Source organism: Salmo salar, chromosome ssa12 (genome assembly GCF_905237065.1).
Source record: "Salmo salar chromosome ssa12, Ssal_v3.1, whole genome shotgun sequence".
Lineage (NCBI taxonomy): Eukaryota > Metazoa > Chordata > Actinopteri > Salmoniformes > Salmonidae > Salmo > Salmo salar.
The window spans coordinates 22,712,397-22,740,065 of record NC_059453.1 but is presented as its reverse complement, the minus strand read 5'-3'; the positions used below and the strand labels follow the sequence as shown (position 1 = coordinate 22,740,065).

Below are 27,669 nucleotides of genomic sequence, written 5' to 3'. Positions count from 1 at the left end.
GGAAGAACAATATGTATTGGTGTGTCAGCACCTTCCGCACCTGGAACAAGCAGCATATATTATGTGTCCAGTTGTACAATAATCATATCGTGAAATTGAATGGAAAATGTACCCAAAAGTTCAAATCCATGGGAATATGAAGTGAGGTATATCAGGTGAGCCATATGATAATATGTTATTATGGGGTTGATGAATGTAACTAAATGTATATTTTCATATAGGCCTATTCAACTGAACAGCTGTCTATTTCAAAATGACGTCATTCATTCAAAGAAAAAGATGCATTGTCAGTGTAAAAGCTAGCGTTATTCATTCAATCTACTGTAGTTTATTGTTACGATTCATTCAGTTTTCCCAGTGCCTTGTTTCTGTGTGAACTTGTAACTCAGCTTTATTGAAAAGTGCACAGCCTGCACTTCATTCAAAGCTTAATTCCTTATTTCTGTAAAGTGCACACACATTTATTTAACGGATTGTACAATTTCTTCGAATACGACTTTCTAATGTATATTTTGAGAAAATTGGGCTAATTTTGTCAATATTTGATTGTCAGAAGCGCGTTGAGAACGTTGCAGAACTAGTCCCGCTTCCTTTATTCTCAGAACTCCTCTTCCGTAAAAGTCCCCTCCCTCCGCTCATACTTGTCTATGGAGGCCAGCAGACTCGTATTGGGGCCCACTCTTATTTTGGCAGTGAGAATCAGTTTTGTACAATGCTTAGTCATGGTGTTACAGCTTTCCCCAGTTCCTATGTGGCGCACAGACAGCGATGGAACTATTCAGCTATGTGAGTCTATTTTACTATTGAGAAAGCCGATCACGATTGATTGTGAAGATATATAATATTAGTGATTTTGTCGCGAGAATGTTAATGTTCCGATTCCAATCGGTAACATGTTTTCTACGAATCGAGTCGACACCAATAATGCCAGGCAGTTACTGACAGCGAAGCTAATTTTGATTATCTGACACTGTTTTTCACAGCGTTTGCTTTTACTAGCCGTGGTGTTTTGTTGCTATAGCCTAATAGTACATCGACTGGTTGCCTAATGCTCATATTTGTTGTGAACGAGTAGTGAAGTATTTTAACGTCGGTGCATGCCAACACGTCAATGTGTTTAGCTATAACTGTTACATGTGACTCACCAAGAAAGCTAAATGTATCACTGTAGCCTATTTGTTGGGAAATCGCCATTCCTTTGTCTGAAATCTGTAGCAAAATCAAATGGTGCTATATAATTGCGCGGTAAGCACTTTCTTTATGTCCGTTTACATAAGGACTCTTGACTTCTGGGTCATGTTTTGGTACACGCAGTTCCGTAATTTGCTCTCTCATCACAGTCCACGATAAGATGAGTCACTGGCGAAGGCGCATTGCCAGTCTCTAGCAATCTTGTTTGAAATAAGCCTACGTTTTTAATACAGGTGGGCATTGTTTCAGATAGTTTAGGAAAGGTTAGGCTACCGGTGGTCGATCAGTTTGTCGTTCGTCTAGTGTCAGTATCTATCAAAATGTACAACGTCTGTCTAAATTAATTATTTAAGAAGCGCGAGAAAGTTATGGGATCGAGTTACTATTGTAACTCCGATTAAGCAACACTTCACATTTCCCCAGACAATCCAGCAATTTTGTAGTCTACTTTGTTGCAAGTGCGTATCTCTTATGTCGCACATCAAATTGAAACATATTGTCGTTCTCTGCGAAGTAACGTTATCGTATTTGGCGCGGAGAAAGTGTCCACTTTAGGCCGGGGATTGTAGGCCTGTTGAGGGATAGCTCTAGTGTAAATCCCTGTAATGTGGATATCTTCCATACAGGGTTCCAGCGTGATCTGCCCAGAAGAGTGTAGCCTATAGACATATATTGACTACGAGGGCAGTTTCTAATTTACAAAACTGGCCCCATGAATTGCAAAGCGTTATGGGATATTAGAACCACTTTGTCTTAATATGTAGGTTGAAGATTACAATGTTAACAAGCTGGATAGATGTCTTTTGTCTTGCATTAGCTTCAATTGCAATTTTTCACCAACCTTATGATCTGCTTCAGACCGCTTGCGTTCTGCCTAAGCAGCATAGCTACTATGCTTGAGCTGGTCCCATGGTTGATTCAGAGCGGTAGACCCTCTGCATTATTGTGACTCCATTGTCTTAACCTTCCTATCGTAAACCTAAGCATGGGTACACTCAAAATGTGACAGTTAGTGGAGGCTCCTCAGAGGAGTGAATTTCATAAAAATAGCGAAACATTAAAGGTAACCTTTTTATATAACACTATACTAAATATATTCATGTAAATTGATTAAAACACACTGTTTTGCATTGAAGGTCTGCAGTAGCCTCAACAGCACTCTGTAGAGTAGCGCCATGGTGTAACCGGAGGACAGCTAGTTTCCGTCCTCCTCTGGGTACATTGACTTCAATACAAAACCTAGGAGACTCATGGTTCTCACCCCCTTCCATAGACTTGTACAGTAATTATGACAACTTATGAGGTCCTCCAACCTATCAGAGCTCTTGAAGCATGAACTGACATGTTGTCCACCCAAGGATCAGATAATTAATCTGATACTGGAAGCATAAGCTACAGCTAGCTAACACTGCAGTGCATAAAATGTGGTGAGTAGTTGACTCAAAGAGAAATACAATAGTTGAACAGTTTTGAACAATTTCATTTCCTAAAAAATGAATAAGCAAGCATGATATTTTGTTGTATTTTCTCCACGTTCACTTACTTAGTTAGCGAATGCAGCTAGATAGTTTAGCCTACTCAAACACTGCTCAAACAGAGAGGGATGCCATGTTAGCTAGCAGGCTATGGCTATCCAACACTGGAACTTTTTTCCAAGTCAAGGTAAGCTTCTGGTTTGATTAATTTATTGCCACCGGAGCCGGCAGGTGTAACTGCTAAACTGCTTGATGACTGTACTGCATAATTTGTAGCGATTACTATGCTTTAGTTCTAGTAGCTATGTTGTTTATGAGTATGATGTTAGCTAATATGGTGACAAAGATGTAGGCTGTGTGTAGCTGTTATGATGGTTTGGAAGGTTTTTTTCACCTGGTCACAGACAGCTGATGTGTTGTGCACTGAAGTCCACAAACAAAGGGGAAAAATTGAGAGGTTGGAGAGCGCGAAGATGTAAGAAGGAATTAACGAGCAAAGTGATCATGCTGATTGCATGTGGCTGCTATGAAAGTGAACTGTGTTTGCGTGTGGTCAGGGGTGTATTCATTCCGCCGATTCTGTTGAAAAACGTTTCTTGGGGGGGATCACGTGACCCTTGAACAAGATGGCTGCAACTAAGAGCTCCGCACAAGTAGTTTACAATTCCTAATCTTACCTCCACTTCAAGTTTAAACTCCTTTTAGCTTTAGTCAAAAAGTCATGGCGGCGACATTGCAGGTGACATTTTTACCCAGACTCGAGCATTAGCGACGGAAAAAGCCTCCAAGAAGCAGCTAGCTTCAGAGGCCCAACGAATGCCAACCTCGCACTCTGTCGAAGACATCCTTTCTGAGCTGAGATCCCAACGTACAGAACTCAACATTAAATTAGATGCCATTAACTCTCAGCTCAGTGCGATAGGGGGCAAGGTGACAATCCTGGAAAATGCTTTGCCTGACATCAACAACAAGATAACCATAAACGCAGGGCCCCTGGACGAGGCAGAGGGGCGAATCCTATCCATGGAAAACTTATTGACAGACGCCATGGAAACAATAGCATATGCTAAAAAGAAAATGGAGCATCTGGGAGAGAAAACAGAGGACCTGGAATACAGGGGGCGAAGGAATAATTGTGTTCAATCTGGGCAAAAAAGAAGAGGGAAACATGCCACTGATCCGCTACCTGCAAGACAAACTTCCCGAGTGGCTCCACCTGTCCACCGACAGGCCCATAGAACTCGAGAGAGCCCACCAAGCACTGAGGCCCCCACCAGCAGCCAGACAACCACCGCGCCCAATCACCATACGTTTCCTGAGATTCTCCGACAAGGAACGAGTCCTACAGGCGACGAAAATCAACACCTTTACCGTGGGAAACGCCAAACTCACTTTACACCAGGACCTGTCAGCTGGAATACGCCGAGAGTTTGACGAGGTGAAGAAATACTCCATTGACAGAGGCATCTTTAGGGGATTCAAATACCCAAACGAGCTCAGGATTCTTCACCAAGGAGCCCTGCGACGCTTCAAAACTCCCGAAGAGTGAAAACGTTTTTTGAAAGACAATCCTGGTCAATGAGAAATGGAACAATGACTAAATGCAATTACTGTTATTATTAAAGGAGGTAAGACAACATATAGCCGACATCCAAAGACCCACCCGCCCCGCTAAATGTCATTATAGCCGTCTAATCTATATTTATTTACCTTTAGCTGAGAGGGATAGGCTCTATAGTCTAACCTAGGCCTACAAACGTTTCAGCCTACTTTTATTTCCCCTTTTTTTTTTTGTTTTGTTGCACTTATTACTTGTGGTTCCCTATGTCCATTGGGGGAGGTATATGTAGGCTGGGCTATTGATTTTATTTTCTCCCTCTTTTAATGTGGTCTGGACGGGGGCTACGTTGTCATTTACTCAATGCGGGGCGGAGAGGATGAGGCATTTCTTTGGTGGGGAGGGGGAGACGTTGTGCGTTGCTAACTGTTCCAGGTTATTTTTTTTTTTTTTTCCCGGAACAATTAAAAAAAGAGCAGTCGGTGTACAATCATGGCTATCCGAACAGCAGGGGACGAGGTCACATATGACCCAAAAAATATCAATTTAACTTTTCATGATTTTTACAGCAAACTATATACCTCTGAGAGAAAACACACGGAGGCAGAACTCCACTCCTTCCTAGAGGGACTCTCGCTACCTAAATTATCAGAGACTGACCAAGAAGATCTCAACTCATTTACATTTACATTTAAGTCATTTAGCAGACGCTCTTATCCAGAGCGACTTACAAATTGGTGCATTCACCTTATGATATCCAGTGGAACAACCACTTTACAATAGTGCATCTAAATCTTTTAAGGGGGGGGTTAGAAGGATTACTTTATCCTATCCTAGGTATTCCTTAAAGAGGTGGGGTTTCAGGTGTCTCCGGAAGGTGGTGATTGACTCCGCTGTCCTGGCGTCGTGAGGGAGCTTGTTCCACCATTGGGGTGCCTGAGCAGCGAACAGTTTTGACTGGGCTTCCTCAGAGGTAGGGGGGCCAGCAGGCCAGAGGTGGATGAACGCAATGCCCTTGTTTGGGTGTAGTTAGAGCCTGAAGGTATGGAGGTGCCGTTCCCTTCACAGCTCCGTAGGCAATCACCATGGTCTTGTAGCGGATGCGAGCTTCAACTGGAAGCCAGTGGAGAGAGCGGAGGAGCGGGGTGACGTGAGAGAACTTGGGAAGGTTGAACACCAGACGGGCTGCGGCGTTCTGGATGAGGTGTAGGGGTTTAATGGCACAGGCAGGGAGCCCAGCCAACAGCGAGTTGCAGTAATCCAGACGGGAGATGACAAGTGCCTGGATTAGGACCTGCGCCGCTTCCTGTGTGAGGCAGGGTCGTACTCTGCGAATGTTGTAGAGCATGAACCTACAGGATCGGGTCACCGCCTTGATGTTAGTGGAGAACGACAGGGTGTTGTCCAGGATCACGCCAAGGTTCTTAGCACTCTGGGAGGAGGACACAAGGGAGTTGTCAACCGTGATGGCGAGATCATGGAACGGGCAGTCCTTCCCCGGGAGGAAGAGCAGCTCCGTCTTGCCGAGGTTCAGCTTGAGGTGGTGATCCGTCATCCACACTGATATGTCTGACAGAGATGCGATTCGCCGCCTGTAACTCCCCCTTCACTCCTGAGGAGGTCCTGGAGGCAATTACTTCCATGCCACCTAACAAGTCCCCAGGCCCAGATGGATTCCCCAGAGTTCTATAAAGCTTTTTGGCCCCAGCTTAGCCCTATTTTTATGCCAATGAGGATTTTTGCAAAAACTGAGTTCTCCCAGACTCAATGCACACAGCTCGCATTACAGTGTTGCTCACAAAAGACAAGGACTCTCTATCCTGCTCGTCCTTCCGGCCCATAAGCTTGTTGGATTTTGACTACAAAGTAATTACCAAATTGCTCGCCAAAAGACTAAACACTCTTCTTCCCAAAATAATAAAAGGGGACCAAACTGGATTTATTAGAGACAGATACTCTTCTGATAACATTCGCCGTCTTTTTGATATTATTGATCAAGTAAACGCACAGAAGACACCTGTCCTGCTGGCTTCACTGAATGCTGAGAAGGTGTTCGACAGGATGGAGTGGAGCTTTCTGTTCTCAGTCTTAGACAAGTTCAATATGGGCCCAAACTTTATTAAATGGATCAAATCACTATACTCTCATCCAAATGCCATGGTGACTACTAACGGACTGAACTCTGACAGATTCCCTTTGGGACGGGGCACAAGACAAGGGTGCTCGCTGTCCCCCCTGCGCTACTTGTTGGGGGCGGAGCCTCTGGCAGAGTTGATAAGGAGCAATCCAAGTATTATGGGTGTCTCTGCTGGCGGCCTGCAGCACAAGATTTCGCTCTACGCGGATGATGTCTTGCTCTACATATCCAACCCTGAGAAATCCCTCCCTCCCATTTTAGACACAATTGCTCAGTATGGCAAGTTTTCAGGTTATAAGATAAATTTGAGCAAATCCACTGTCTGCCCTCTCAATCTTACACTCACCAGCTCTATGAAGACACTATGTCCATTCCAATGGAAGACACAGGGGTTTCAATACCTTGGGATCTTCATAACACCAGATCTGAATAGCCTTTTCAAGGAAAATGATCTTCCACTCCTGGATCGAATCAAGAACGATCTCCAAACCTGGATCTCCCTCCCAATTAGCCTAGTAGGAAGAATTATTGTCATCCGTATGAACATCCTCCCTAGACTGAACTATTTATTTCAGATGCTCCCATGCTATCTCCCAGTTTCCTTTTTCAAAACAACTAACCAAAGCATCACCAAATTTATATGGGCCAATAAAAAACCTAGGATCAAGTTCTCCACTCTATCGAAACCTGAATCTAAGGGTGGTCTTGGCCTTCCCTCCCTTCAATTGTACTACTGGTCTGCCCAAATCCGCAACATGATAACATGGATCACAAACAGACGAGTCAACGTGGATTCAAATAGAAGCCCAATCCTGTGGTTCATTGCCCCTAAGCTCAATTATATTCATTAATAACTTTAGTGAAGTGGGCAACATAGCCAAAACCTTTGTGATTTACAGCACCCTACTAGCGTGGAGGGACTGTAAGAAATACCTGGGCATTTCCTCTCAAATATGTTCTCTCGCCTATAGTAGGCAACTCAGACTTGCCAAAAGCCCTGAGGGATGCCAACTTTAATCTTCAGCATACTCTAGGAATCAGGACCTTTTCAGACCCACTTCATCAGAAAACCACTACACTGAAATCCTTTCAAGAGCTCTGCAGTGAATTCAATGTGCCAAGATCCCTTTATTTTTATTTTTTTAATATCTTCAAATTAGACGTGTCATTTACTTCCAAGAGGAGGTTTAGAACTCAGTTGAATGAAGTTGAAACCCTTCTTGTCACAGCACAATCCATTAAAGGCAAAATAAGTGTACATCTTATTACACTCCTTTGAGACTCCATAGAATGAAAATTGACATTTCTCCTAACTGTAAAAGATGTACCTCTGAAAGTGGAACCTATATGCATGTATTTTGGAGTTGTAGAGAGATTGCCAAAATCTGGCAATCTATACATACTGCTGCACAGAAAATACTAGATGTACAGTTTGATATGACCCCGTGTATCTATCTATCTTAATGCCCAGCAGGACTTTGTTCTTGATCCTGACAGAGAGAATTTGCTTATGACTATTACGTACTTTGCTAAGAAATGTATTCTTGTATTGCGGGCCTCTAATACCTCTCCTCCATTTAAAATGTGGATTGACCAGATTGTTGACTTTCTCCCTCTTGAAAAGCTCACTTATGACCTCAGCAAGAGACAGCCCAAGTTTGACACTCTGGTCTCCACTACTCAAATATATTTCAAATTGGACAGAGTGAATGGGGTGATTAGGGAAATGAGCAGATACATGTTGTGTAAGGTGCTGTAAAATCTAAAAACTAATTATTTGCTCGTCGTCTCAGCTAAGGCTGGAAATAGCTAATAAGAACCTTGATAGTGCTGCTGCAAGTTTTTTATATGTGTATATATATATATATATATATCTCTTCTTCAATAATTATTCTTTGTGGTGTGTGTGTGTGTGTGTGTGTGTGTGTGTGTGTGTGTGTGTATATATATTTATTATTATTTTTTTAAGTCTGTCACATCTGTGAATGTGGAATGTGTTTTGTTGGTTGATTTGAAAAACAAGAAAATGTAATAACTTTAAAGAAAAAAGTTTCTTAAACAGAATCAAACGAAATGGTGATAAACACCTGAATTTCTCCAATAGAAACTCTCATTTGCAACTGATGGACTAATGATTACACCCTAAATCAGCTAGATGCAGGCAAGAGTGAGCAAGGCGATATTGAATGTGTAAATGTCTGTAACCTTGATTACTCAAATGTTTCTCTCAACTTGTGCACCTACGTTGTAAACTTTCATTCATAGGCTAGGTTGTAGCAACCTCATGATGGGTAAAGGGAAAACTAGAGTATTCTGTAGTAACCAAAACCTATCAATGTTACATTGAGCTGGGTGAATGGAATATGAATGACAGTCATCCAATATGCTGTAATAGAAATAAGGCTATGCTCATAAAAAAGAAAGAATTGTCCTCCCTCATATTAAATGGCACCGACAGCCACTGCTGCCTGTCCACCCATTATGACTTAAATGGGGACGCTCGTTCTAGTCATTCTATTTCTATGGTACCACCACAAGTCATGGGACTGATATTAGCTTTTTCTGTGCATAATGTTCAAATCATTTATAAGTGACTTTGTTGAGCTTCACAATCAATTTTAGATATTTTCCCATGATGTGAATGGGATTTGTGCCACAAATACTGAAACGTTAGCATGTGGAACCAGTGCCAGGGAAACTAAACCGACACATGAATTGCTGTCATAACTTGTCCATAGACTGCTTACAGGGTAAGGAAACCATTGTCATTTTATAATTTGGGTCAACTATCCCTTTAATGATTTCCCTTGTACCTATTGCTGCGTTCTTGTGCTAGTCGGATCAAAGAAACTGACATTTTCGACTTGTTAACTGCTTGAACGTGTCACGTGTAGAACTACAACCAGATAGCAAGTCGGAAATTGTAGAGTTTCCTAGTTCCGACTAGCACGTGAACGCGGCATATGTTTGTAACTGCAGGCTTTTCTTTGGGTGCTGAAATCTGTTGTTTTTGATTAAAAACATAATTTTATGTGACGTCTGTGAAATTGCACCCCGTAATCCACAGTTTTTCAATGGAGTAGGAAGTTACGACTTCAAGCGTGCACCACCACACGATACTTTTATAAATATCCATTCTTTAACGCTTACTGTGTACCTGTGCTTGTCCTGATTGTAATAGAGTTGTCAGTTGAATTTGGAATGCCCCTTGGCAGGGTTCATGTAAAATGCTACTTTTATCAAAAAATACAGATTTTAGTAAACAAAGAAAAGCTTGCAGCTACACAGAACAAACATAGGTACTAGGAAAGCATTAAAGAATTTACATTTTTACAAGTATTGACTGACGGGGACTTGATGTAGTTGGAGTTAGCCTACAGTCCACCTACACTCGTCTCAACTCAACTCCATCGAGATGAACACTGAGTGTACAAAACATTAAGAACACCTGCGCTTTCCATGACAGATGGACCAGGTGAAAACTATGATCCCGTATTGATGCTGCTTGTTAAATCCACTTCAGTCAGTGTAGATGAAGGTTAAAGACCAGAAGGATTTTTAAGCCTTGAGACAATTGAGACATGCATTGTGTATGTGTGACATTCAGAGAGTGAATGGGCGAGACAAAAGATTTAAGTGCCTTTGAACGGGGTATGGTAGTAGGTTTGTGTCAAGAACTGTAACGCTGTTGGGGTTTTCAAGCTCAACAGTTTCCCGTGTGTATTAAGAATGGTCCACCACCCAAAGGACATCCAGCCAACTTGACTCCAATGCTTCTCACAGTTTTGTCAACATGGGCCAGCATCCTGTGGAACACTTTTTGACACCTTGTAGAGTCCATGCTTCGACAAATTATGGCTGTTCTGAGGGCAAAAGGGCAAATCGATATTAAGGTGTTGTTAATGTTTTGTGCACTCGGTGTATATATCATCGTTGCGTAAACTCAGCTAGTTGAGGGGGTGAGTTCTTCCATGATGAGTACACTGTGAGTGTTGAGCAACAGCCTACTATTAAACTGTGACATTTCTTTCTCAAGAAACTGTGAGGGATAGGCCTTCCATGAGATTTCACACAACAAAGACACAATATAGGTCTACTTACCACTAGGCCTACTACTGCTGCTTTGTAGCCTACATCTAGGTATAACTCCTACATCTCCTCGCTAAGCTATAACTCTTACATATCCTCGTTAAGCTACAACTCCTACATCTCCTCGTTAAGCTATAATGGGTAACTATACATTCCTACAATGCCGTGCCTTTTCTTACCCCAGGAAATATCACTTCTTCTTTAGTGTAAAATGTGGAATCCAAAAGGATTTAAATATAAGGTCAGGTGTCCTTTTACCTTAAACACAAAAATATGGATATTGAAACTGAATTGTAATGCATTTGGAACTGTTTTCGTAGTGGATGTCGGTGTTTTGCCATGTCTCTGGCTGTTATTCATCAACTTCCACAATAAATATAAGCCATAAAATATTTCATCTTTCTTCATTATTTTATAGTCCTAGTTAAATTCTCTCAACAATGTTTTTTTTCATGATTATTGTATTTTATTAAAGATTGTCTGTGTATCTCTTTTTCACCCTGTTAGTTTGTTGTAATTCTCCATTTAAGAAAACAACCCCTTTTAATTTATTTGGTGAGAAAACAACAGTGCAAAGCTGAATAAATATAAACACTCAGTTAGATCTATTTGTCCATGTTTCATGTTAGTCTGTATGTCCAACTCATAAATGTCCACCCTGTTTTTAGGCTAAATTATAGAGGGAAATTGACCAAATTTCAAAAGCTTAAAATATTTTTGATTGAGTTTAAATTACTTTTACTTCTCTATCTTGCTCACTCACAGTGCTGGTGGCTAATTTAGGCTCAACATTTCCACCCGGTTAGGTTCCACCCTGTTAGGATTATGTGCCTAACCGGTTTAAAAAAAAAAGTGCCTGAGCTTGACCAATATTTTTCTCTGAAAGTCGAAAAGTCCTTTTTCTGAACCTTTTTTCTAAAGTTACGAGGTCCAAAAGACACTACATTGTAGGAATGACCCAACTTTACTTCAGTTAGGCCTACACACTGTAATAATATATCAGTGTCCAATGTAAGCATCGTCTTCTTTCCAGAGAATCATCCAACCACATAATATTAGTCTAATCTTGGTTTCACTTCAGTGAGTTGTACAGGATTTCATGTAATATAGAGGGAGGGTAGTAGAATGACCAAGATAGAACTGTAGGTAGGCAGACCATACAACTAAGTCTGCGCCCAAATGGCACCCTATTCCCTACACTTTTAGAAAAAAATGGTTATTCGGCTGTTCCCATAAGATAACCTGTTTTGGGTTCCATGTAGAACCCTTTCAACAGAGGGCAATACATGGAACCCAACATGGTTATACATGGAACCAAAAAGGGTTCTTCAAAGTGTTCTCTTATGGGGACAGTCGAAGAACCCTTTTAGGTTCTAGATGGCACCTTCTTTTCTAAGAGTTTACATAGTGCACTACTACTAGAGTCCTATAAGCCCTGGTCAAATGTAGTGCATTACATAGGGAATAGGGTGCCATTTGGGAGGCGTGTAAAACAGGTAGGCCATATAACTTGTCCTCCAGTTCAGCCAGTCAGTTTTCTTATCTACTTGTACAGGTAATCATTATGTGCAAAACGTAACATTGCAGTTATGTTACCCACTCAGGCCAGAGCAGCTGCAATAACACGATAACAATTGTTGCTGAGTAACTGACTCTCTATAGTGGCTTTTGTATTGGCCTAGTTGTGAATGAACAGGCTTAACACCTGTATAGCCTGTAACTTACTTATTTGTGTGTGTGTGTGTGAGAGAGGTTATTTTCCTACTCTCCACTGCTGTAGCCAGATTGGTCACAGGACAATCCAGGGGAGAAAAAAACACTGTCACGATGACTAATTCAATTCTGTCCTAATTTAATTCAATTCTGTCCTAATTGAAGTCACTCACTCTGTCTTCCTCAGGAAGTACATCACTCGGATCAGACTCTCGACTAGAGGTTGGGCTGTCTTACCGCCAGACCTGGGTTCAGACTCTTTTACAAATCTTTCAAATACGTTGAGCATTTGCTCTAGTCTGTCTGAAGAGCCAGATGGGTGGGGTTTGCACTTTTGAGACGTCTCTATTGGTTCCATTGCAGCAGGTATGCTCAATCAAGCATAGATGCAGTATTTGAAATGATTTCTAATGGTATTTGAACCCAGGTCTGGGGGGACAGACTCTGCATTCCCTTGTGTGGAATTTGTGTAGACACCCAAGCTCTCCAAGAGCTGTGATGTTGTCTAAAAGTATGTTGACTCTAGTCACAGTGACTAAGAGAAACTGGGACCCCTCCCAAGAGGATTCATGGGTGACTGTAAACTCTGATTACCTTAAAGCTACAGTGGGGCAAAAAAGTATTTAGTCAGCCACCAATTGTGCAGGTTCTCCCACTTAAAAAGATGAGAGAGGCCTGTAATTTTCATCATAGGTACACGTCAACTATGACAGACAAAATGAGAAAAAAAATCCAGAAAATCACATTGTAGGATTTTTTAATGAATTTATTTGCAAATGATTGTGGAAAATAAACGTATTTGGTCAAATAAAGTTTATCTCAATACTTTGTTATATACCCTTTGTTGGCAATGACACAGGTCAAATGTTTTCTGTAAGTCTTCACAAGGTTTTCACACACTGTTGCTGTTATTTTGGCCCATTCCTCCATGCAGATCTCCTCTAGAGCAGTGATGTTTTGGGGCTGTCGCTGGGCAACACGGACTTTCAACTCCCTCCAAAGATTTTCTATGGGGTTGAGATCTGGAGACTGGCTAGGCCACTCCAGGACCTTGAAATGCTTCTTACGAAGCCACTCCTTCATTGCCCGGGCGGTGTGTTTGGGATCATTGTCATGCTGAAAGACCCAGCCACGTTTCATCTTCAATGCCCTTGCTGATGGAAGGAGGTTTTCACTCAAAATCTCACAATACATGGCCCCATTCATTCTTTCCTTTACACGGATCAGTCGTCCTGGTCCCTTTGCAGAAAAACAGCCCCAAAGCATGATGTTTCCACCCCCATGCTTCACAGTAGGTATGGTGTTCTTTGGATGCAACTCAGCATTCTTTGTCCTCCAAACACGACGAGTTGAGTTTTTACCAAAAAGTTCTATTTTGGTTTCATCTGACCATATGACGTTCTCCCAATCCTCTTCTGGATCATCCAAATGCTCTCTAGCAAACTTCAGACGGGCCTGGACATGTACTGGCTTAAGCAGGGGGACACGTCTGGCACTGCAGGATTTGAGTCCCTGGCGGCGTAGTGTGTTACTGATGGTAGGCTTTGTTACTTTGGTCCCAGCTCTCTGCAGGTCATTCACTAGGTCCCCCCGTGTGGTTTTGGGATTTTTGCTCACCGTTCTTGTGATCATTTTGACCCCACGGGGTGAGATCTTGCGTGGAGCCCCAGATCGAGGGAGATTATCAGTGGTCTTGTATGTCTTCCATTTCCTAATAATTGCTCCCACAGTTGATTTCTTCAAACCAAGCTGCTTACCTATTGCAGATTCAGTCTTCCCAGCCTGGTGCAGGTCTTCAATTTTGTTTCTGGTGTCCTTTGACAGCTCTTTGGTCTTGGCCATAGTGGAGTTTGGAGTGTGACTGTTTGAGGTTGTGGACAGGTGTCTTTTATACTGATAACAAGTTCAAACAGGTGCCATTAATACAGGTAACGAGTGGAGGACAGAGGAGCCTCTTAAACAAGAAGTTACAGGTCTGTGAGAGCCAGAAATCTTGCTTGTTTGTAGGTGACCAAATACTTATTTTCCACCATAATTTGCAAATAAATGCATTACAAATCCTACAATATGATTTTCTGGATTTTTTTTCTCTCATTTTGTCTGTCATAGTTGACATGTACCAATGATGAAAATTACAGGCCTCTCTCACCTTTTTAAGTGGGAGAACTTGCACAATTGGTGGCTAAAGACTTTTTTTGCCCCACTGTATGTTGTATATCGCTTTCTGTTCTAGGACAGTCTTTTGTTCTGACTGGAGTGATTGCGGTTGGATGGCTTCGGGATGTTATTTAGCTGAGTCATTCGCTTGTCGAATAACATACTAAATCACTCTCGAAAATGAAAGTTCTAGCTCCAGACTGCTATCTGTTTTGATCAGACATGGAAATAAGTGCTAAAAACAAATTAAAGGTAGATGGTGAACAATGAAGGGAAAATACTGACATTTTGGTGCAGGTACAGCCAACTAGCGCAAAAAATATTATTTAAATATTGTCAGTACGATATATCATCAAAAAGTATATCCCGATATGTAAATGTGTTTTCTTTCCCCCATCACTATTAGATAAACCCTATCCACCCTAACACCTAACTGTCCTGTCTTTTCTCTCTTCTAGTTGCCAACGGCGCCCAGATCTTCCCAGTAAATACAACAGTGCAATTTGAGATTCCAGAGCAGGGCGACTTCTGGGAAAGCTTCTAGAGTGGAGCAACTGATCAACCAAACTAAACTGAGCTCCCCCCTCTCATTCCTGAATCCTCAGGGCTGCTAGCTTACGCTGACGACATTTTTGGCACCTGCTCTTTTTTCTCTCTACAGAGTTTAGGAGTTTACACCCCTCTACTACCCAACTCCTGGCAGAAGTGTAGCTAGCTCCATGAGCTAAGTCCTGATTATAATTATGACCACCATTTAAGTTGCAGTAGTATATCAGTGTCTGTTTTTTGGGCCTCGGAGCGAAAAATGAATAAGCAAGTTTTGACCTGCGACCGCTTATCTTCACAGGAAAAACATTTTTCAGTTGGAAATTGATTTCTGTGGATGCTTGAAATAACGTAACTTAAAACAACTTCTGAACGGAGTAGTTGGACTTGAGAGAAGATGTCAGAGTACTAGACACATCTGTCTGTTTTTCTGACTGTTGCTGACTCTCCTTTGTTCAGAAAGTTCCCCTTTAGGAGAAAAACATATCAACAAGCGGACGTGAATAACAGTAATTTCCCTACTGCGTCTTTTTGGACTTGCTGCATACTTCCTGCCATAAAGACCATACATCTTGCTGTTCCTTTAATTAAAAGACGAGAAGTTTACTCAAGGGCAGGTGGGAAAGAATCTAGAACACTGGTTTGAATGATGCCATAAATCGTGGTGGATTACGATTGGCCTGGTTATAACGTGCATAACCATGACTGGCAGTTCATGTAGAAGTATTTTTTTAGTTTTACACTAGCACCTGGATGTGCACTATGGCTGGGCTTGTGGAATAAGTAAGACTGTAAGAAAAACTCTTGGACACAGTGGCTGGAATTGAGGAGTAAGGGCTAAGAAACCGTCTTTCGGGCCTTTCTAAGAAAGCGAATTTGGTACTCTCTGAACTCTACAGTCCCAGACATACATTCAACCAAAAAAACAACAAAGACCCCAGGAAAAGGGTCCTAGCCTTCTACAATCCCTCCCTAGCGCCTCCAGTTTTCAACATTTCCCTTGTGTCTCCTTGCCCCTCAGTGAGCAAGGATGTCCGGCAGTAGTCACTCCCAACACTGTTCTTAGTTGTTGTCACAGCTTCAACAGAAGCACCAGGAAGGATCCTTCGTCAGTCAGGATGTCTAATGAGTGCCCGACGGAGTGCAAGGCGGTGGTGACGCCGTCGACGCGCAACGGCCACCGCGTCTTCAGCTACACGCTGGAGAGCCACACAGCGGCCGCCTTCGCCATCATGAACGAGCTGCGGCTGGACGGCCAGCTGTGCGATGTGACGCTTCGTGTGTGCTACAACGACCTGGAGGCCGTGGACTTCGTGGCACACAAGGTGTGTAGCATTGTGTCAATAACGGTTATGCTATGGACGGAGTCTGGCGTAGCGGTAACGCTTCTGACTTCAGAATACTCGTGCCCCCTTGGCAACAGGGGGGTCTGTGCCCTTCTCTTCTAGTTTATCCCCAGATTTGTTTCTAACACGATTCTGTCTGTGAAACTCCCCCCAAAAATGTCTGAAAAAAATTATGTTCGGCACTCCGATCTCCTTTAAAGCTCCAATGCAGCTGTTTTTTTAAATTTTTTATCTCAAATAATTTCTTGGTAACAATTAAGGACCTTACTGTGATTGTTTTCAAATAAAATTGTCAAAAATAACCCCTCCCAAGAGAGGGTATGTAAACTTCCGACTTCAACTGTGTGTGTGTGTGTGTGTGTGTGTGTGTGTATATATATATGAGGTTATGCTAGTGATTTCGGGGGACCTTTTAAAACCGTCTTGTGAAAGAGGAGTGCATGGTGATATCGGGGAATCTCATAATACATTGGAAAAGTTGATTAACAGACATATTGCTTCATTGAATTGTTTGTACACGGTAGGAGCCCTACTTTTATATGTTTGAGTTATCAAGCTGACAGTTCATGTCTACAGGTGGTGCTGGCATCGTCCTCTCCGGTCTTCAGAGCCATGTTCACCAACGGCCTGAAGGAGTGTGGGATGGAGGTGGTGCCCATCGAGGGGATACACCCCCGGGTGAGTGCTACAACACATTTTACAAGACTTGCCACAGGCATGTAATAAACCTTTCTAGCTGTTGGCCTAAAGTAAAGTGTTAACCAATTTTTATTGAAACCAACTGTATTTTCATGTGAGAATCCGTGAGTAATAGTAGTGAACACTGGATAGATGAGGGAGACCTGCGTAAGTAGGAGGGTGAGAAGACCGCCTTTCATCCAGGTGTGTCAGTAGAGCTAGAGTTTCAGAAATCCCAGTTGTAATTATCCACGTTGCATTCAAGATAGGAAGGCAGTCACTCCACGTTTTCCTACGAGGGACCAAAGATTGACTCCATAAGAAAGACGGTTGTATTTCAGTGGTAAAAATACACGCTCACACACACACACCTGCTTTTATCGCTGGCTTCTTTGTTCCAGCTGGTGCGTACAGCCTCACTGAGTTAGCTCCGGAGAGATCGTAATCATGCCGCTGCCTTTAGACACGCAGACACACCAAGCTCACAGAGAGTGCAGGATTAGCCATGTTGACTAATGAGGGAACTGATAAACCAGCAGCTCTCTGACTGCTCTCTGTCATAGGCTAACTCAGAACTGTGCCACACTGCCATGGCTTTGATAGTATTTATTGTGCTCCTATTTTTATTTGTGAATTGTCTTACTTTTTAACTCTGCATTGTTGGGAAAGGGCTCGTAACTAAGCATTTCACGGTAAAGTCTACACCTGTTGTATTCAGCGCATGTGACAAATACAATTTGATTTGATCGGTTTTATTTGATTGTGTAGTGCCTCAGTACTGAGGCAGATTGTGTCAGTCTGGGCCCTTATGCAACAATAATGATGTAATTGAATCGACCCCTTTCTGTCTTCCTGTCTCTTCTAACTGTTCTAATGACTCTCGTCTCATTCTCTCTCACCTGCCCTCCACTCTCTTTTCCATCTGTCCCATCTCTTCTCTCCATCTCCAATCTTTTCTCTTCCTTTCTCTCTCTCCACATCCCTCCTCTCTCTCAGGTGATGGGCAGGTTGATAGAGTTTGCCTACACGGCCAGCATCTCTGTGGGGGAGAAGTGTGTGATCCACGTCATGAACGGCGCCGTCATGTACCAGATCGACAGCGTGGTCAAGGCCTGCTGCGACTTCCTGGTTACGCAGCTGGACCCTAGCAACGCCATCGGCATAGCCAGCTTCGCCGAGCAGATCAGCTGCACGGAGCTCCATCAGAAAGCTCGGGAATATATCTACATGAACTTCAGCCAGGTATGGGGTGTAGATACTGTTTTCTGGATTTGAGCAAATATCTACTTCCCCAGGGTAGGATGACCTCATGGATACTATTTTTATGTCTCTGCATCTAGTATGAAGGAAGTTACATGTAGTTTCGCAAGACAATGCCAACAAGCATGTTATGACCTCTAATATCCTTCATACTGGACACAGAGACATAAAATGGTATCCACGAGTTCATCTGACTCTGGGGAAGTAGATAACAAGCTTCATCGCCAACATCCCGAAGTATCCTTTTAAAACAGTTAGCTTTCCCCCCCCTCATATCTGATTCAGGATCAGCTTTGCCTAACCTTGTTCTTTGGGTTTTGCGATTCTCCAAACCATAGGTAGAATCCTTTTAAACTCACGAGGGGAGTGAACAAGTACACACTTCAGAGAGAATGACGGTCTCTCTTTTTTTCTCCCCCCGAGTTGGAAAAGTCCAGTATCCAGAGCATGCTCACTGTTGATGGCACGAAGTGTTTCACCATGACACTTTGCTCCTTGACCTTTCGATACGCCCTATGGGGTTTCCCAGGAAATAACCACGTCGCCAGACTCCGATCAGTTGAAATAATTCAAGCGGATACTGTGCATCTCTCCTTATCTTCATTTGATATGGATGAGTCATTCAGTCAACCTTATCGTTAGTTTCACTGTCAGGCCATACAGCTGCTATACAGATGAATGGCTTTTCTCAGATCTGTAGTCCCTTCCTGTAATTGGTGTCTTTGAAAAGCCAGAGACCGTTTCCTCAACTGACTCACTGTGTTTAGTTAAGGGAAACGTCAAGGCTTTGCCACCTGCACCACTGAGCAAATAGTCTCAGCTGTTACTGTACACCATCTTCCTTTCTTTTCTGCTTTGGCCCTTGGTGAACACTCAACATGAATAATCGTACTATTGTGTGGTAGTGGGTTAGGTGAGTGTGTGTTGGGTTAGTTTTGTGCGTGAGTTGGGTGAGTCGTGTGGAATCAGAGTGTTGTGTGGGCAGGCTCATGGGGGTTTACATGTATGTTCAATGTACAGGCAGTCAGTCTGCATAACTTCAAAGGGAGTCAGACTGAAACTGTTACAATGGAAGAGCCGGTTGGCTGGCTGGTTAACAGGGAGAGATGTGTCTCTCACACACACACACACACACACACACACACACTCCCACAACCAAAAGAATGATTATGAGTCATAATCAGATGAATACCAGTGGTGAACTGTGTGATTCAGTGTGCTCCATTGAAGAAAAATGTTTTCAAAATGCTTTGTTACTCCCCTTTTTAATTCTAAAAGCCTAACAATTGCCCATTAACCATATCCAGTAATTCCTTGTTATTCTCCATGTGTTCATTTTAGACTGGCAACCAAGTGATGCCTTTCTTAAAACAGTCTCCTTCTCACCTTTAGGTGGCGACCCAGGAGGAGTTCTTCAACCTCTCCCAATGCCAGCTGGTCACTCTCATCAGCCGCGACGAACTCAACGTGCGCTGTGAGTCGGTGGTCTTTCAGGCTTGTGTGGCGTGGGTCCGGTACGACCGGGAGAACCGGCGGCCCTACGTCCAGGCCCTGCTCCAGGCTGTGCGGTGCCACTCCCTCACCCCACACTTCCTCCAAGCCCAGCTGCAGTCTCTGGAGTGGGACGACCAGTGTAAAGACTACCTGGCGCAGATCTTCCAGGACCTCACCCTCCACAAGCCCACCAAGGTGAGATGGTTGGTTGGTATTTTGGGTAAAAATAAATGGTACAGTTACAGTTCAAAAGCCTCACCCTCCATTGTTTCTGATGTGCATCAATGACCTTGCTGCTGTATCTAGCACTTAATGTCCAATACTGATGCCAAGAACCTTGATTAAATAAAGTTTTAAAAAACTACAAAGCCGGCCTCCCGAGTGGCGCAGCATCGCAGTGCTTGAGGTGTCACTACAGACCCGGGTTCAATCCCAGGCTGTGTCACAATCGGTTGTGACTGGGAGTCCCATAGGGCGGTGCACAGTTGTCCAGGTTAGGGGAGGGTTTGGCCGGGGGGGGACTTGGCTCATCACGCTCTATCGACTCCTTGTGGCGGGCCGGGCGCCTGCTGCCTGACTTCGGTTGAACAGTGTTTCCTCCGACACATTGGTGAAGCTGACTTCCGGGTTAAGCGGGCGGGTGTTAAGGAGAGTGGTTTGGCGGGTCATCGACCTTCGCCTCTCCAGAGCCCATTGGGGAGTTGCAGCGATGAGACAAGATTGGAATTGACATTGGGAGGAAAAAAAGGGGATAGGGAAATATCAAAAATATTTCCAATGCATTTTTCTCCAAGGTAATCAATCTCCTGATGGATCAATTGATTGATACATTTATGTGGTCCTCCTAGGTGATCTCATGCCGCACGCCCAAAGTGCCCCAGCTCATCTACACGGCAGGGGGATACTTCCGTCAGTCCCTGTCCTATCTGGAAGCCTACAACCCCTGTACTGGGGCCTGGCTGAGGCTAGCTGACCTTCAGGTCCCCCGGAGTGGCCTGGCTGCCGTGGTCATCTCTGGGCTGTTCTACGCTGTCGGAGGAAGGAACAACGCTCCTGACGGGAATATGGACTCCAACACGTTGGATTGTTATAACCCCATGAACAACTGCTGGTTGCCTTGTGCTCCCATGAGTGTACCCAGGAACAGGATAGGAGTCGGGGTGATTGACGGGATGATCTATGCTGTCGGAGGGTCGCATGGATGTATTCATCATAACAGCGTGGAGAGGTTCGTAGAACTGAGATCTGATTGGGAGGTTTGATGAAGGGAGCGGGAGTTTTTGGGTCCTTAGGTTGGGGTTATGATTGGTTAGGTATGTAGGATTCTGTGCGGAGCAAAGTGATGTTATACAAGGAAGTAAACTCAGCAAAAAAAGAAAGGGACCTGTCTTTCAAAGAAAATTCGTAAAAATCCAAATAACTTCACAGATCTTCATTGTAAAGGGTTTAAACACTGTTTCCCATGCTTGTTTAATGAACCATAAACAATTAATGAACATGGAGCTGTGGAACGGTCGTTAAGACACTAACAGCTTTCAGATGGTAGGCAATTAAGGTCACAGTTATGAAAACTTAGGGCACAAAATAGGCTTTTCTACTGACTCTGAAAAACACCAAAAGAAAGATGCTCAGGGTCCCTGCTCATCTGCGTGAACGTACCTTAGGCATGCTGCAAGGAGGCATGCGGACTGCAGATGTAGCCAGGGCAATAAATTGCAATGTCTGTACTGTGAAATGCCTAAGACAGCGCTACAGGGAGACAGGATGGACAGCTGATCGTCCTTGTAGTGGCAGACCACATGTAACAACACCTGCACGGGATCGGTACATCCGAACATCACACCTGCGGGACAGTTACAGGATGGCAACAACTGCCCGAGTTACACCAGGAACACATAATCCCTCCATCAGTGCTCAGACTGTCCGCAATAGGCTGAGAGGCTGGACTGAGGGCTTGTAGGCCTGTTGTAAGGCAGGTCCTCACCAGACACCACAGGCAACAATGTCGCCTATGGGCACAAACCCACCGTCGCTGGACCAGACAGGACTGGCAGAAAGTGCTCTTCACTGACGAGTCGTGGTTTTGTCTCACCAGGGGTGCTGGTCGGATTCGTGTTTATCGTTGAAGGAATGAGCGTTACACCGAGGCCTGTACTCAGGAGCAGGATCGATTTGGAGGTGGAGGGTCCGTCATGGTCTGGGGCGATGTGTCACAGCATCATCGGACTGAGCTTGTTGTCATTGCAGGCAATCTCAACGCTGTGCGTTACAGGGAAGACATCCTCCTCCCTGATGTGGTACCATTCCTGCAGGCTCATCCTGACATGACCCTCCAGCATGACAATGCCACCAGCCATACTGCTCGTTATGTGCATGGTTTCCTGCAAGACAGGAATGTCAGTGTTCTGCAATGGCCAGTGAAGAGCCCGGATCTCAATCCCATTGAGCACATCTGGGACATGTTGGATCGGAGGACGAGGGCTAGGGTCATTCCCCACAGAAATGTCCGGGAACTTGCAGGTGCCTTGGTGGAAGAGTGGGGTAACATCTCACAGCAAGAACTGGCAAATCTGGTGCAGTCCATGAGGAGGAGATGCACTGCAGTACTTAATGCAGCTGGTGGCCAAAACAGATACTGGCTAACTTTTGATTTTGACCCCCCCCCCTTTGTTCAGGGACACATAATTCAATTTCTGTTAGTCACGTCTGTGGAACTTGTTCAGTTTGTCTGTTGTTGAATCTTATTTTCATACAAATATTTACACATGTTAAGTTTGCTGAAAACAAACGCAGTTGACCGAGAGAGGACGTTTCTTTTTTTGCTGAGTTTATATACAGTATATATATTTTTTTATCTCAAAGAAAGTATTTGTTTGTGCCTAAAAATAAACCAGGAAGAAATGACTTTGTCACGATTTTCCAACCTCACACTAAATATAGTCCAGTTGGTTGATTTTGTGGGCGTGTCTCTCTGTCCTGCTCCGCTGGTGTTGTCAGTGTGTTTGACTGACAGTGTCTCTGTCCCTTCCTCCTCAGGTATGACCCAGACAGGGACCAGTGGCACCTGGTGGCCCCCATGTTGACGCGGCGTATCGGGGTGGGCGTGGCGGTCATCACCCGGCTGCTGTACGCGGTGGGGGGGTTCGACGGCACACACCGTCTCTCCTCCTCAGAGTGTTATAACCCAGAGAGGGATGAGTGGAAGAGCATGGCTGCCATGAACACTGTGCGCTCTGGGGCAGGTGAGGAACAAAGGGAGCACACTGACTTTGGACAGAATTTACGGTCTGATTCTCTACCCTTCTCTCGACGTGTGTACTTACACGCCCCTTCATTTATTTAAAAGGCGTGGACAGGAATATGGTGGAAACTCTCCAGCCATGCTTGCACAAATCCAATGTTCTCAAATCGATTTCAAATGCACTGTTCTGGGTAAAGGGTGGCGATTCAGAGTGAAACCTGTGTGTAGGCCTAAAGTCCCACCTGGGTCAAGAAGGCCCTTCTAATAATGAACTTTGACCCATCAGGTGTGTGTGCGCTGGGGAACCGTATCTACGTGATGGGGGGCTATGACGGCACCAACCAGCTGAACACAGTGGAGCGCTACGACGTTGAGACTGACACCTGGAGCTTTGCAGCCTCCATGAGGCACCGGCGCTCCGCCCTGGGCGTCACCGCGCACCATGGGAAGATCTATGTACTGGGTGGGTATTGTAGAAGCAGGTTCTACCGCAACAATGCTTTAGCGTAATTATGAGGAATTTGCTTCGGGGGCAAGAATTCTTTCTTTGAACGCCGTAAACAAAGCCCTGGAGTCCGCCCCAAATACCCATTTTGTTTTAGCTAATACATTATGACAGAATCAACCCCCAAATGAAGTGCAGTATGTAGTACTACAGTGTTTAGGTCACATTTAGTTTTCCAGTGTCGAAGTGACATAGAGAGAGCATATCTTATTGTTTTTAAGTGTTTTTATTTATTTATTTAGTTGGATTTTTTTTTTTATAAAAAAAAAAATGGCTCATTTGTTGAGAGACGCATCTGGTGGTGACTCACAGAATTGCAGGAGTGATTATGGCAAGTCAGTTTATATTTGGCAGCTAGCTCCATTTGAATGATGCAGCAGCAACACCTGGTAAACAGCATCGGCTTTTTGGCCTCCTGCTCCGGTTCCTAGAGGGAAGTGGACTGCGGTGTGAGGTGATGCAGAGGCTCGCCTCGTAGGGCGCGTTTCAGGACTACTGCTGAGGTGTGGTGGTCTTGTTTGCGCTTTTACAGTCCCTGAAGCATGAGCCAGGTGGGTGCTACCAGCCTGATCTAGAGAGGAGGAGCTGTGAACATCGACAGACAACGAGGAACCCGATGAAGAGCTCCATGGCCTGTCTGTCAGATGTCTCTGCCTCCCTGCCTGGCTGTTCCAGCAATGCTCCCTCCGCTCATAATACTACCTTTCTGAACTGCCCATGATGAAAGACCATCGCCCAATAACTACCAGATCCTCCTACATTTTTTTGTTGTTGAATTGTTTTGTTTTTGTTTTTAAAAGCAACTTTGCGATTCAACGTGTAATGAAAAGCACTATATAAAATACATGTGTTATTATTTACATTTTGAGATACAATTCTCATATGTTATAAAAGTGTTTATAAATCCCATCCTGTCCTAAAGAATGCTTCTCCTCTCCTCCTCCGTTCTACAGGAGGTTATGACGGGAACACGTTCCTGGACAGCGTGGAGTGTTATGACCCGGAGACGGACACGTGGTCGGAGGTGACCCGCATGATGTCGGGCCGCAGTGGTGTGGGCGTGGCCGTTACCATGGAGCCCTGCCAAAAAGACCTGGCCCAGTGTCTGAAGCATGAGAGGACGGAGGTCACTGGCGGTTGTGAGGGTGGTAGTTTGGGGTGTTCAGGGACAGGAGGGGACTCTGGATCGTACCATAACTCCAGACACGGTGCCTTCGGCAAGGGGACTTGAGTCGTACGCTCTCCACCATCCCTGGCTCAGTCCTCTTCAGTCTTCCATGGAAAAGCGCCCCACACCTTGAATAGAAGACAGAAACACAGGTCTTCTGAAAAACACAAGATCAGAGGCCCTCCCTAGCCATGTTGGTTTCACACAACTTCAGTCATATGTGACAAGTTGTTTAATGATAAATGTATATGGTTTATGATCTAGCACGTTGATTCACTCACTGTTCCCGTGATAACAATGCAGATGGGCAAAGTCATAGAAATAGGAGTTCTAGATTGTTTAATCTGTTCAAATCTACTTCTATGTGCTCCATCCCATACCACCACAGTAGCACTGTAGCTCCCCCTTGGACCAATGACCAATGTTTCCCTGGTCTACACCAAGAGAAAGGGCTGTACAATATATTTGAAAGGCTACTAACTAACCTCTGTCTACTAAATTAGTAGTCACTTTTTTCTATTTCAAGACCAGCCTGTGCAGATAAACCAAATATTTTGGGGAGGGGAAGAAATATACAAAATTGCATACCTTCAACAACAAGAAAGTGTAAGACAAAGTACCTATTGCTGAGAATTTTCCTGAACAGCAGTAAATGCGAACTTGTAGTGTATTCAAGGTTTAAAAAGGCTTCTAAAATTTGAATTTTCCACTTAAAAATGTTAGATTTGATTTTCCCTAATGAAAAATGTATCAACCCTACACAAAAATGTCCATTAATTATAATCCACATAATTCATATTTCCTGTTGCTGCAGGATTATTTTCCTACTGTAGCAAACTCTCTCAAATTAAAGATCCTACATCTGTAGTACTTTTGGCAAAGTCTGTGGACAAATAGGGAATTTTAGGGTTTTCCTAATATAAGTGCCATTACTATGCCTGCTGGCATGATTACCACCATCAGCATACAGACCACTCTCTGGTGGCAAGAAAGCACGTTGGTGCTCGGGCCAAGGGTTGGAGACTTAGCCTACAGTGGTCGAAGTAGGCCTAGAGAGTCTAGATACTATCGGCTCAATAGTGTCGCAAACCAATCATAAAGAATTTGTGGGACGGGAATGTACTAAAAGGTTTAGAGTAGGGAACTCACAAGGACCGCCCATAAGGACAAAGAAGTGTCAATTAATTTGATAACATTACACACAAATATATCTCCAATCTCCCCCCTGCGATTGCTTTTGGGTTTTAACACTCGTACACACATCTGGCCAAACCACAGGTCAAGTGACCATTGTTGTGCATTAAGTCGCATTGATAATGTCACTAAATGGGAAGAAGAGAAGAAAAGGGGTCAGTCCCAAATGTCACCCTATTCTCTATGTCGTGCACTACGTTTGACCAGAGCCCTATGGGCCCTTATCAAGAGTAGTGCACTAAATATTTCCTGATGACTCTGAATTGAATTCCGCTGCTCTATTGATGGAGAAGGCATGTCAGTGGGCCGGAGCCTGCCAAAACTAAATTGGGAATAGAGTGCTATTTAGTACGGGCTACTTAAAGAAATGTATTTGTAACAGCGGTTTAATTAAACTACAAAGGTTTTTTTAAGTGATGTTTTGTACATTGATATTATATTCCAATGGAGTCTTGTACAGAAGAATTTAAGAGCTGAAGTTTTTTATTTATTAATTTTGTCCTTTTTTTTTCTTGTTTGCTTTGACTTACTACAACGACTTTGTATTAAAATTGGACTCTGATATTGTTTTCCTGCTAATGAGAAGCATGCATTGTATTTAGGCATGCCTGTTGAATGCCTACATTTGTATAGAAAGGATGCCTCTTTTGAAAGGGACTTTTTTTCCCTCTTCTTAGTAGTTAAAGAAATATAATAGAATATTTAAAGAAATGCTTTGTACATTTTTCAGCAAACAAACACTGTACAAAACACATTGTATATTAAAATATGTTTATTTTAACAGTGGCATATGTTTTTTTGTCGAAATCCCAGTTCAGGACTCGTATTCACACAGCGTCTGATTTAGAAGTGCTGATATAGGATACGTTTTTGCCGTTGCGATCAAAATAAAGATGGTGATCTGAGCCTATTTTTAGCAATACTCCAATTAGCTTTGAGAGAAAGGCACCTGGATCCGGTTCGTTAGAACCATCGTTGAACTTGGCCTTAAGATACTTTAGGGAAACCGGGCCCTGATCAGTGAGTGTATGCACAAAGAGAGTACAGTACGACGATGGGCAGAAACTGCTTCTCCAATAGAAATCCCCGATCACGCTCGTATGCGATGTCATGGCGACTTTGGCTGGCTAAATTCATGCGCGGAAGCACGTAATCGCTTTTAACGGTCGTCTCGCGCCGAACTGCATGTGCAGGCCGTCAAATCAAAGGCATGCCTTCGATATATCGTTGTTTTTGACGAAAATTAAAACTTGTCAGTTTGTCATTTTCAGGAGGTTAGTCATAGCATGCTCAGCTACTTAAGACATTGTCTCGAATCTCGGTTGTGTCTTTTAGATTTCGAAAACGTTTACAACTAAGGAAGAATTTTTCCACTTCTCTAATTGACTTCTCTAACGCCAAACTCCGGCCTGGTCTGCTTTCACAAGCGTTCCCGGAAGTCTCGCAATGTTGCTCCTCTGGGTTTAGAAACTCTGTGGTCTGCATCATGCTGCCACAAGATGGCGCCTAAACACAGATTTTCGTGATACCACCAGATGGCCACGATATCACAAGTTATTGATGATAACATTGATGTGGATTTTGGATTATAGTTCACATATTTTACTATTAAGGGTTTAATGTTTTATATTTGTTCAATATTATTTCTTATTTTATAATGTAACTGCAAGCTGTTGGCTATAAACCAAGTAATTAATTGTAAGTACTGGCCATTCATGATGACTTGACATTTCGCATTCCCTTGGTGAATCTGGCAGCGGAATGCAAAATAGGCACTGGGCTACAGTAGATTTAGATAAGTAGCCTAAACTCAACTCCATATACACTACATGACCAAAAGTATGTGGACACCTGCTCGTCGAACATCTCATTCCAAAATCATGGGCATTAATATGGAGTTTGTACCCCCATTTGCTG

The 27,669-nt window shown here is 43.6% G+C and overlaps 1 protein-coding gene across 3 annotated transcripts; it reads left to right on the top strand.

Annotated features, from left to right (window-relative positions):
• The first annotated feature begins 132 nt into the window (after positions 1-132).
• Positions 133-26,533, top strand: LOC106564503 (kelch-like ECH-associated protein 1B). 3 transcript variants are annotated; one of them, XM_045691059.1, is made up of 9 exons: positions 133-155; positions 14,779-16,191; positions 16,789-16,890; positions 17,887-18,132; positions 19,543-19,839; positions 20,493-20,872; positions 22,681-22,886; positions 23,172-23,348; positions 24,344-26,533. In XM_045691059.1, exons 2-9 carry the CDS (start codon positions 15,985-15,987, stop codon positions 24,619-24,621), a joined length of 1,893 nt encoding a protein of 630 aa, XP_045547015.1. In that variant the 5' UTR covers positions 133-155; positions 14,779-15,984; the 3' UTR covers positions 24,622-26,533. The 3 variants fall into 3 exon arrangements, with proteins under 3 accessions (XP_045547015.1, XP_045547014.1, XP_045547016.1); XM_045691058.1 differs by lacking the exon at positions 133-155 and adding an exon at positions 608-786; XM_045691060.1 differs by lacking the exons at positions 133-155; positions 24,344-26,533 and adding exons at positions 665-786; positions 23,923-24,317.
• The last annotated feature ends 1,136 nt before the right edge of the window (positions 26,534-27,669 follow it).

Excerpts from the sequence above, each read along its gene's own strand:
- LOC106564503 (XM_045691059.1), top strand. The coding sequence starts at position 15,985 with ATGTCTAATGAGTGCCCGACGGAGTGCAAGGCGGTGGTGACGCCGTCG. Across the intron at positions 18,133-19,542 it reads TCTACATGAACTTCAGCCAG|GTGGCGACCCAGGAGGAGTT; the intron begins GTATGGGGTGTA and ends TCTCACCTTTAG. Across the intron at positions 22,887-23,171 it reads CACTGTGCGCTCTGGGGCAG|GTGTGTGTGCGCTGGGGAAC; the intron begins GTGAGGAACAAA and ends TTGACCCATCAG.